The sequence below is a fragment of the Lutra lutra genome, chromosome 16 (genome assembly GCF_902655055.1).
Source record: "Lutra lutra chromosome 16, mLutLut1.2, whole genome shotgun sequence".
NCBI lineage: Eukaryota > Metazoa > Chordata > Mammalia > Carnivora > Mustelidae > Lutra > Lutra lutra.
Window position 1 is genome coordinate 23852699 of NC_062293.1, and position 11158 is coordinate 23863856.

General features: G+C 57.4%; 1 protein-coding gene across 3 annotated transcripts; it reads right to left on the minus strand.

The window, feature by feature from the left end:
• Positions 1–1350: 1350 nt before the first annotated feature.
• Positions 1351–10865, minus strand: COPZ2 (COPI coat complex subunit zeta 2). 3 transcript variants are annotated; one of them, XM_047708863.1, is made up of 10 exons: positions 10707–10865; positions 9838–9912; positions 8162–8243; positions 7556–7647; positions 7077–7132; positions 6308–6385; positions 4283–4334; positions 3634–3672; positions 2887–3006; positions 1351–1693 (listed from the first exon to the last, which is right to left on the minus strand). In XM_047708863.1, exons 1-9 carry the CDS (start codon positions 10815–10817, stop codon positions 2935–2937), a joined length of 657 nt encoding a protein of 218 aa, XP_047564819.1. In that variant the 5' UTR covers positions 10818–10865; the 3' UTR covers positions 1351–1693; positions 2887–2934. The 3 variants fall into 3 exon arrangements, with proteins under 3 accessions (XP_047564819.1, XP_047564820.1, XP_047564822.1); XM_047708864.1 differs by having other exon boundaries at positions 9838–9906; positions 10707–10848; XM_047708866.1 differs by lacking the exon at positions 2887–3006.
• Between the last annotated feature and the right edge of the window lie 293 nt (positions 10866–11158).

Consider the following 11158-nt stretch of genomic DNA (forward strand, 5'->3'; position numbering starts at 1 on the left):
GAGTTGCCTTGTTGCATTATTTCCTGGAATAGTTTATGTACGCAGCGCTTACAACGTATTTGTTTACATAACTCTATCTTTATGATTTTCTCTAATTACAGAAGTAGTCATACCCATTATAAATAACCAATCTTAGAGAGATTATAATGTAGGACGTGTAACCCGCAGGGACAGCGTCCATTAAAATCCAAGGCTCGCTGCACTCTTACTGTAGCAGCTGGCAGAAACTCATCCCACGCTGGCGCGGAACTCTCAGGGTGGGTCAAGCGTGCTGGTTGCTAGGGCAACGCCCTGTTATTAGCGTCAGGGGCCTGGGAGGATCTTGGGAACAGGGTTTGGTTCCGCCCTTGGAGGCGGAGTTAGTCAGGGGAGCAGGACCCGGAGGGGGCGCGTTTCCCTCCTTTCCCTCCAGGTGGCGCTGTAGGATCGCGGATGCGGTCCTGGGGCGGGACTCCCCGCGGAAAATTGTGCCAGAGAGGGGCGGGAGAGGGGCGGGGCCGGGGCGGAGCGTGGAAAGGTATCGAGGAAACGAGCTGTTCAGGGACCGACCGTTACACAGTCTAGGGGATTGCTGTACAGGGTCGCCGGGACGCGTCGGGGAAAGAAAGGGAGAAACGGGAGGTTCTGGGACAGGGAGAGAGAAGGGGAGTTACGTCGCCGAGGAAGTCGCTCCATCCTTCCCGTTTGCCCCTGGCATCCCCTGCCCTTCTCTCCCCTCCCTGCAGACCTCCACTCTTCACCCACACCTTCTGGAACGCACTGGGTGCTCTGGACACACATGCACGGTGGGGCTGGCCCATGCCAGCATCAGGCCCAACCATGGCAAGCTCGCAGGGCTCTGGTGCCCAGGACGTCTGCTAGCAGAGGAATTCCGCGGCGCCGGCCATGCCAAGAAAAACGGGCGTGCTGTTCCTCAGTTTGTCAGAGGAAGCCTTCCGCCCTTCCCTTTTGGAAGCTGGGAATGGAAAAAGTGATTCAAAGAATTCCCAGTAGGGTCACCATGTGTGTACCATCGTTTCCTCTCTTTTCCCTGGAGGTTTGTGCCGCTTAGGAGTACCCTCTTTTGTCTCCTTTTCCCCGAATGTGCGCCATTTCAGCCATTATTACTTTTTTACCATGTCCTGCAACCATACCTAGCCTTTCCCATCACATGGGGGCCCCGTGGTATCAGTATCACACCCCCTCACGATGATAAATCGTCTCCTTCTCTTGATCCCCTCCCGCATCACGCGACCACAGGGCTAGCCCTGGACACCTCGGTCCTGGGCCTCCTGAAGATGAGCCGCGGACAGTGCGGGAGCCCTCATCAGAACTTACAAACACTTCCCAGGCCAGCAGAGAAGGAGACCATTGGCAGGAGACAAAGAAGGTTTATTAGGGTTCTGGGGCCAGGGATGCCTAAGGTCTGAGTTAAGGCAGCTCAGCTGGTTCTCATGGCCCAAGGGGCAGGCCAGGGCAGTGAGAAGGGGTGAGTCAGTGCCGAAGCCCAATCTTTGCATCTCAGAGTCCCTGGCCAGAGACCTCAGGAGTCAGGTCTGGGAGGGCTTAGGGATACAGAAGGATCTCTCCTGTTGCCTGGGGTCTTTGAGCTTTTGCCAGGATTGTGGAAATGCTCTGGGGGCAGGGAGACCTGAATGCACAGCCTTCATTTCAGTAACGACCATTTAATTTGTTCCTTGGCAGACTGAAGAACCTGGGGGATAGGGAATAAGGTTGAGTGAAAGAAACAGGGGGGTGGGGCGGGGGGGGGGTTGGATACCAAGTGCCCTAACACGGTAGTGATGGGGAGGTCTACAAGCCCTTCTCTAAGTGTCCCTGCAACGTTCCGTCACTAGGTGGCAGCAGCTCATCTGTGCTCGGCTTGAGTGGCGCCAGGCCCGCAAAACAGCAGTCCAAACTGGCTGCAGCCAGCTCCCAGCTCAGGCCCGAGCTTGCCCCACCGGCCACAGTTCCCCAGGCGGCAGCCAGGGGTGTGGCGGTTAAGCCTGGTCTCTGCTAGGCCCTGCCACTGGAGCGTCCGCCCACAGTGCCACGTCTAGGCAGAGACGAGGCCCAGGCCGGTCACTGCCTGTGCCCAGACTCAGCAACCCCCTAGCTGTGGCCGGGGCTGGCAGCGTGTCCCCAACACCCCACCCCAGCCCGCTGCTGATGTGGCACAGCTGGCCAAGGGGGGCTGGCCCAGTGCTGCCACGGGACACCTGCTTTCAGATGCGTTCATTCTCCAGTTCTGCTGAGGACTTAAACAAATGCATACAACTGTGCACACACAATGCCCACATGGTGGGGACCCCAGGTCCGTCCCTCAGATCACCTCTCTGGCCATCAGGCCTCATTTCCCTCGGAAGAAGTCCCAGCCCACGCTGTTATGTCTCTCACTCCTGCACAGTCTCCCTCCTCTCTCAAGGGCTGCCTGGCCCTGGGTTTCTCCAGCTTTTCCCAGCCAGAAACCTAACTTTCCCTTCCTTTCATCTCCCGTTCACTACCTACAACTTCCTTGGTTCTTCCTCAAGAATTCATTCCCCCTTTGGAAAAAATAGGAGCTGGCCTAAAGCTTTCCTGCATTAGCTCTCCTAATTCTCCTAGTAATGCTGTGAAGAGTGTCCTGCCCTTCATGAGAGGCCCAGAGAGGTTGAGTAACTTGCTGTAGGTCACACAGCTTGCAGGCAGTAGGGTGGAAGGGTGGAACAGACATCCTGGGACAACTCATACCAGCACCTGTGTTCCTAACTGTTCTGCTCATTGTTCTCCAGCCTCTCTCTGACCTGAAAACTGCCACATGGCTGCCTTCATCCCAGCAAGGTCTGAGAAGGCACGGGGTGGGGGGGAACTGGGAGGAGGGAGAAGCGGGGTGAGCAGCAAGGGCAGGAAAGGAAGTGGGCACCACACCTGGGGCTCCACGCGGGATGGCTTGGGTCCTGTCCCCTGCCTTAGCTGTCACAGTAGGAGGGAGTTAGTGCACTGAGGCGGGAAGGTCCATAAAAGCAGGATTAGTCTGGGCAGAGAGACCTGTGGGCAGACAGAATGGAGGTCAAGCAGTGGCCCTGACAAGCGGGAAGTTTGCACAGCTGGGGAACCAGTCAGCCACAGGTCCAGGAACCTGCCCCGCCCCCAGCTTCACCCCTGCCACACATGCCTCCCAAACTGGACCATGCAGGAGACTGGCAGGGGTGGGCGTCCCCACGGCCAGGTCATTCAGGGGCAAGGTGCAAGTGGTGAGTGGAGACGGTTAGGGGGTCCCTTAACAACTCCAGCAGGAACCCTAAGCAGCATGGGGTGAGAGGTTAGAGAAAAACTATTTGGTATCCTTTCTGGGTTTGGGGGAGCATCAGGTGCCTCGGTCCCCAGAATGTTTTGGGGGACAAGGCACACCAGTCATCAGGGTGGCAGCTCACCCCAGGGTTTCAACCCAACTACGCCAAGCCAGGAGATGAGGCGGGATGCTGGTGAGGCACCCAGCACTTACGAATACCCAGTTTGTGCCTTGACTCTCCAGGAGACGGCCTGTCACTGTCCCATCCCTTCCCTCCTGCACCCCTGACTTCTCAGCCTCGATGGCTCCCCTTGGTCCCTCTGGGAGGCTCTGCTCTCCTCCCTCTAGCCCACTTCTGGCCAAGGCAGATGCAGGGGCCTTACCTGGGCCACACTCTGTTCGCTCAGGCTGCCGTCATCTGCCTGCAGGGAAGCAGTGTCCCAGGGCAGTCAGCCCAGAGGAGGGGTTCAGGTGAAGCAAACAAGGTGAAGGAAAGGGGCTTGGGAGGGGGGAGTGAGGGGATGCAGTGGTGGGGGGGACCCTGAATACACCTGACTGATGAGTGGGAGCCTTGCAGCTGGCCACTTGGAAGCCAGGCCCCTGCGGCCCGTCTCTGGGTGCACAGAGAGCAAAGGCACGAAGGGGAACAAAGATGGGAGAAAAGGTTTCATACAGACATGAGAACCCAAACTAGGCAGGGAGCGTCTCTCAGTACCCCCACTCTCCAAACTCAAGGCCAAGGCAGCCACCTGGTGTCTCTTGGAGAATGTCTCTCTTTCCCCACTCTGTACTTCCCACTGGGGAGGATGGTGAGGTACTTGGTGATTCTACAGGGGGAGAGAGGTCATGAGATCTCTTGTCCTAACTGCCACCCCCCCAGGTGCATCGACCCAGTACTTGCTTCTGCTAGAGGAGCTCGGGTTCCTAGTCTCCTGGCCCTGGCATCGCCTGCACGGGGAGGACAGGAGGCAGGGAGGGTGGAAAGGGCAGCCCAGCGACACTGGAGTCAGGGACCTGCCGGAAGACTCTTACCCGAAAATTCACTTTCTGGATCACTTGCTGGGGGTCGCTCTCCAGAATCACACTACAAGATGAGACAGAAACCAGGAGGACAATCAATGACATGACTCCCCCCCTCTGTGGCCTCTCCCCGCCGGGCCCCTTCCCTCCCTTACTCTCCTGCAGCTGCCCCTTCCAGGTACCTTCCCACCGACATTCCTCAGCTTTGATCCCTCTATGCCTCAAACCCGATGGTCACAAAGCTTTGAAATGGGGTGTCCCTGGTCAAAAGCTTTGAAATGGGGTGGAGTTAGTCCAGTCTAGAATGATCAGAGTGTCAAAAGCAGAGACTGAAACGCTCTGAGTTCTTGAAAGTGCCCTTCACCTTCTGGATCTGGGGATGGATGCTGATGCGGTGAAGGAAGGGAGGGCCCGTGGGGATCCCATCCGGTTTCACTAGTATTCTATGCCACGGGGTCATGCCGCACAGGAGAAGAGGACACTTAAAATCAGAATCTATCTCCACTTTTTTTTTTTTTTAAAGACTTCTACCTATTTATTTGACAGAGAGATCACAACCAGGCAGAGAGGCAGGCAGAGAGAGGAGGAAGCAGGCTCCCTGCTGAACAGAGAGCCCGACGCGGGGCTCGATCCCAGGACTCTGAGATCATGACCTGAGCCGAAGGCAGAGGCTTAACCCACTGAGCCACCCAGGCGCCCCTCTATCTCCACTTTTGATAGACCCAAGGATCAAGGCTTTTTTTGGCTATCCCGCAGTCTTTCGCCACACAGTGGGGGCGCAGGGGAGTGTCTGTGGGTATGAGCAGGGGTTCGGGTGTGAGGGCTGGTCACTGCGGGTGGGACCGGGGTGGGGGATTGACTGGATGGTCCTCTTCACCCCAGGAGGCTCCTCTAGGGCAGACGCCGAGTTTTGCTTTCATGACAGTCCCAGGGGAGTGACCAGGTCTCTCTTTCAGGCTCTATCACTGGGGCACCTGGCACCCCTTCACCAGAGAGCCTATTGTCCATAAAGACAGGAACATCCCAAGCCAGGGCTCCCGTCCAGGAACTGTCTCAACCGACACTGCCGCCATTTTCCTTAGAGGGAAACTGAGCTCCTCTGGGGGCAGAGACCTGGAGGCACATAAAGCTTACATCTGCCCTTGCACAGGCTCTTCCAAGGCCTTCATTTTGTATTTATAAGTGTGTGTGTGTGTGTGTGTGTGTACGCACGCGTTCCTTAAAGAGGTTCCACAAAATTGTATACACTTTGGGTCCCACCAAGGCTGGTCTTACCCCACTGGCTTTGGGGTTCAGGCAGTTAGCACAAGGCCTTGCTACAACAGGCAGTAGGGGTGGGAAGGAGGAGGGAGGGGGGAGGGAGGGAGAGAGAAGAGAGGGAGGAGAGAGGGAGGAGGGAAGGAGTACGCGGTGCCCCATCTCCCAGAGTGCACAGTGTCATGGGAAGAGCACAATTTCTGGAACCATGCACCTGGCATTCGATCTTGGCACCCTGGCAGCCAAGACCTTAGACAGGTCACTTGAATCCCTGGACAAGAGGGGTGAGCTTCACCTGCCTTGCCTCATTTCATCCCCACACCTGCTGAGGTTGTCCCCTTAACCCCACTGGAAAGATAAGGAAAGGTCATGCATCTGGCTGATCTAAGTAGGGATGGAGCTCTAAGAGGTGTGTGTGTGTCTGTGTGTGTGTATGTGTGTATGTAGGTAGGTAGTAGGGAGCTGAATGGAGATCTCCCAGGAAGGGGCAGGGGCCTGTGCTGCCCCTTCCTCCTGGGCACCGGAGATCAAATCATTCCCCCAAACCCTGCCTGTTCAACCACCGGCCATCCTTTGACCTGAGATTACTTTCTGGTTTGCTTGACTTTGGCTCATGCTGAAATCAACCTCCATCCTCATGAGCGGGGTGGGGGAAAGGCAGGAGGGGTTGGCCAGAGAGCCAACAATGTGCTTGGTACCACCTAGAGCTGATGACCCTCAAAGGCACCTCCCGCTATGAGTGTCCCGGAGCCGCCCCTCTTCTCCCCGCCGGCTCCTCACCCGCCATCCACAATCTCGTCCAGCACCAAGAAGGCCCCATCCATGTTCTCCAGCAACCAGCGCTTCTCCACGTTCTTCCTGAAGGCAGACACAGCTCCTGGACCTCTCCGTGGCCAGGAGGTTTCTGCCGAGGTGAGGCAGACCCACCTCTCTCCACCCATCCCCCTCCCCCACCTCCAACAATCACCTGGGAAGGAGAATGTCAAGGGCAGTGAGGGCAGTGCCTATGCAAGGGATTCCCGAGCTTGGGTCCCCACTTTGCCCAACCTCCCACACTCCCACATTGACACTGCACCCACCAAGTGAGCCCTAACGCATTTCATAGCTAGGTTAGCTGCCACAGCTGAACTATAGCTAATTGTCTCAACTGTAGACATTTATTTTTGGTTTATCCTGATTTGGTTTAACCAGACCATGTTCACTGGGACAGATACCAGGTAACTGAATGGGGCTGCAGTGAAAACCATGCTGAGCTTCAAGTCCAAAAAGCTCTGAGTTTGAGTCTCTGTCATGATACAAACAGACTGTAACCCCAGGCAAATCGCCTAACTTCTCTGGACCTCATTTTTTGGCCATACCCTCATGTGGCTCTGCTCTGAGTGAACCACGGTGGTCCAGTAAAGGGCAGGGGCCTTGGAAGAGGCAGCTCTGGCTCCAGTCTTAGTCTTTTGGGGACTTCAGAGGGGGAAACAGAGGAAGGGTCCTGCATCTGTGACGTAACAAGGCCTGAGGGGGAGGGGGGCCTTGGAGGGCAGAGGACCTCACTCACCTTAACACGTGGCTCAGGGACTCAAACAGGCAGGTGAGAACGGACATGAGCATCAGCTGAGCATGGGTGGATAGGGGAGGAGGAAAAGAGAACTTGAGGTTGAGAAGGCCCAAAGGAGCATTTGACGCCTACCTGTGTGGGCAGTCAACCCTTTTCAAAGAGAACAGGGCTGGAGACTGACTGCAGCTTGACCCCAGGATGCCTCCCCATGCATGGGCTGAGAAGCACTGTGGGACATTGATTGTATCCTTCCCTGGTGATATACAAGGAAGAAACCAAGGCTCCTGCCCAGGACTTCATTTCTGGTCCCCAAGGAACCTAAGAGACATCATGGATATGTCCCATCCCACAAAGAATCATTCTGGCTGCTCCCCGGCCCCCAGAGCCTAGAAAGAGGGGTACCCATGATAACCCAGATTCTACCCCAGAATCCAAGCTACGGGCAGACCCTCTTTGTCATCCCGACCCCCTGAATTCACCTCATTCTCGTGGGAGGAGCCCACCACATACAGGAAGAGATCAATGCTGTTCTTGTAGACGATGGTCATGCCCCCGAAAAATGCAATCTCACCTAGAAATGGAAGGGGCTTTCAGGCCTGGCCCCCTCTGCCGGGCCCCTCCTCCTGATCTCCAGCTCTGCTTCTCTCCCTCCTTTTCCTCCTTCACTTTGCAAGGAACCCTTGAAAAAACTAGCACTAGAGACACCCCCCCATTAGACTACTCTGTGTCTAGTGACTGTCTCATTTGGAGAAGCCAACAAATCCTGTGCAGGGTCAACCTTCGGTCCCCCTCCCACCATGTGCAATTCCTTGTCCAGGCTGGTGGGGGACACACAATGCAGTAATGCAGTTGGCCTCTTCGGATGAGAGAGAGGTCTAGGTATGTTTGGGGGGTGGGACAGGGGGTGAGAGAGGGATGGGGAGTGAAGGCTTCCCAGAGGAAGGGAGAGGAGAAGAGGTGGGAGGGAGAGAAAGAAAAGGGGATGGCTTATGGGTATGAGTGGCCAACAGGGACATATGTGTCCAGATGGGGAGGATGGCGATGTGCATTGGAGAATTCTGGACAAGGAAGAGGCGGACACTTACTGTCAGTCCGGCTGGTCTTGTTGAAGACATTTTTCTCGAAGGCCATCTGCTCCTTCAAGGAGGGGAATGTATCATCATAATACTATGAGAAAGGGAAGAAAGGGTGATCGCTTTTCCACAGAGCCTGGCTCCTCCTGGGTGGGAGGCGCTGGGCCAAGCACAGACCCGTCCTCTGCTTTTTGCCCTTTAGGCCTGTGTGCTCACTCTTTCCCCATAAACACACATTTTAAGCGAAGAAAGTCATCAAAAGTCGAGGAATTTTAATTCCTGCTTTTGGAGTCCTCTCCTGATTTCCTGGTGGTTTTTGTACATTTGGCAGATGTCCATGAGCTAAGGACAAGGGTGCTCAGTGGGTCACCCTTGCTACAGGAACCCAAGTCTACAGGAAAGAGGGCAGAGCCGGGGCGGGGGGGGGGGGGTCCCTTATCCCAACAGTAACAACAACAGCGGCTCCTTTTATCTGCATAATTCTGATGATCTCTTCCTCCTATTATCCCCATTGTACTGATGAGGATGAGGAGGCGTGAAGAAGTCAGATAACTTCCCCGACATCTCACAGTTGTAAGGGGCACAGCCAAGGATGGTCTGACCTCAGACAGGGTTGTGGTGATGAAGACTATATGGCTAAGGGAAAGTTCCAGGCTCACACCGCCTAACTAAGGATGCTTTGGGGTTGGTGAGCCTCTTTCTCTGACTCAGTATCTTCAACTGAACATGGATGGGTCCTGCTGGGCGCAAGCCCTGGAGCCTTGGGCATGACTGATCTGCGTCTGTTATCTGCTGGAGGAGAGTGTGACGGGCTCAGCTTCCAATTTTCCGGATGTGGGTTTTGCCACTCAGTACCCCATCTGCAGGCAAATCAGTGGCCTCCCTGCCGGCCCGCTGCTGTGTGAACAAGCTCATTTGGATATCAGCAAGACAAAAAGTTTCAGTCCCCAAAAAACCAACAAGCCTAGAATGCATTTCATAGCTCGTTTAGATGCCAGAGTCCTACTGTAGTTAATTGTGTTGGCGATAGCCATTTCTTTCTGATTATTCTAGTCTGGTTTACCCAGGCCACGTGGGAGACACCAGACACCTGAAGAGTGAAAATCACCCTCCTGAGCTTCAAGTCGACATACCTGAGTTCAGATCCATGTTTTGATAGTAACACTTGTGGCCTCGGGCAACTCAGCTAGCTTCTCTATACCACATTTCCTTCATTTGTGAAAGGAGACAGTTGGATCGTATAGTCTCTAAGATCTTGTCAGGTTCTAAATTCTCAGACTCCTCAGACTAAATCCTGAGTGGCTTCCCAAACCGTAGAAGAGAAGTGCAGGTTGCTTATACAGATGTGGGGACTAAGGCTCCAGGGTCCCAGGCCTGACACTCCCCTGACCCCTCAGGAGGTCCCTTCTGGGCCCAAGATCCGGGGCAGTGGAAAGACTGATGAGAAGACATTTCTGGGAATGTGAGTAGAAACAGAGGGGCTACACTCCTCTTGCCAGGGGCCAGCCGTGGGACAAGGCAGGAGGATGGACAGAATGACCTTTAGAGAGGTCTAAGTTGAGTTGCTCTGAGTTACAGAGCCCACAGCGGGGTCTCTCGTGAGACAGGAGAGTCAGCTGGGTGGGGACTTCTGTTCTTGGGACTGTAGCAGTGTCCTCAGGGGCTTTCCGGTGAGGGTGGGAGCTTACCTTGGCCAGGAGGCGGTGTCCGTCATTATCTAGGATGAAAACAGCCTTGATGGTGTAGAGGGAAGGTTCCTGCAACTGACACCAGGGGAGAGCTCCATTGGCTCCTGACTAAAGGCAGACACCCTGCCACTGGCTCTATGGCATCTGCTGGCCCCAGGAGGTCATCCTCAGGGTCCAGCGACCCCAAAGGTCCACAGCTGGTTCTGGCCCAACCCTGTGCTGTGCGGGCCAACTCCAGTGTCTGCTCCACTCCGAGACAGATGTTGCACTGCAGGCCCCGGGTGGGCGCTGTGCCCATTGGGTGCAGAAGGTCCGTCCGGGCCCAAGTTCTGTCATGCACTGACTGCTCCAGAGCCCGAGTCGGAGTGTATCACAGAACCTGGGCCGGGGGGACAGCGGCGCTGAGCCTCCTCCTTCCAGCGGACCCCGGGCCGAGGCTGGACCCGCGCTCTCAGCGCGCCCCCAGCCCCCTGGCCCCGGGGAGGGGGTGCTCCAGAAGCCCCGCACATCAGCCCACCTTCCCCTGGGAGCTCGAGTCCCGGGCGGCCCCGCCACTCCTCACCCCTACCAGCGGAACCCCGGTCCACCCCCACTCCCCCGCCCGAGCCGTGCCCATCACCGCTTCGAACTGATCCAGAACTTCAGTCCCACGCGCACTCGGGCCCGGCCTCCTCGCGGGTCCGCGCCCGGAGAACTTTTTCTCCCCTGCCCTGGCCCCGGGCTCCCTCCCCGGGCGGTCGGCGAGGGCCCCAAGTTCCCCGGCGCGGGCGCGCGAGTCGTGAGTTGGCGGCCCGCCCCCCACCCCCACCCCTCCGCTCCCGCAGCCCGCCGCCCGCCGCCCGGGACCCCGGCGCCCGCCCGCTCCGTACCCGCAGCCCTGCCGGCTCCCAGGCTCGGGCGGGCGGCGCCGGGCCCCCGGCCTGGGCCGCCGCGGCCCCCTCCCCCGGGTGCGGACGTGGCCAGGCCTCCGGCCGCTGCATTCCGCCCGCCGCCTCGCGCTGACAGCACCGCCCGCCGCCCCGCCTCCGCCCGCCCGGCCGGCCCGCCCTCCCCGCCGGGCCGCCTCCCCGGAGGCCGCCGCCCGTGCGGTGCCCGCGGCCGCAGGCCTCGCGTCACCCCCTCCACCCCCGCCCCGCCGTGCGTGTCTTCCCTTCTCCCGGTGGCCCCTTCCTGCCTCTCGCCCTCCCCGCCCTCGCTTCCCGCCCACTCCGCCCTGCGCCCCGCAGCCCGGCTCTCCTTCCCCCGCTGCTCCTTCCCCTCTTTCCTTCTTCACCGGTCCACCGAGTCCCGAGCTCTCCGAATCCTCGCGCTGTCCCGGGAC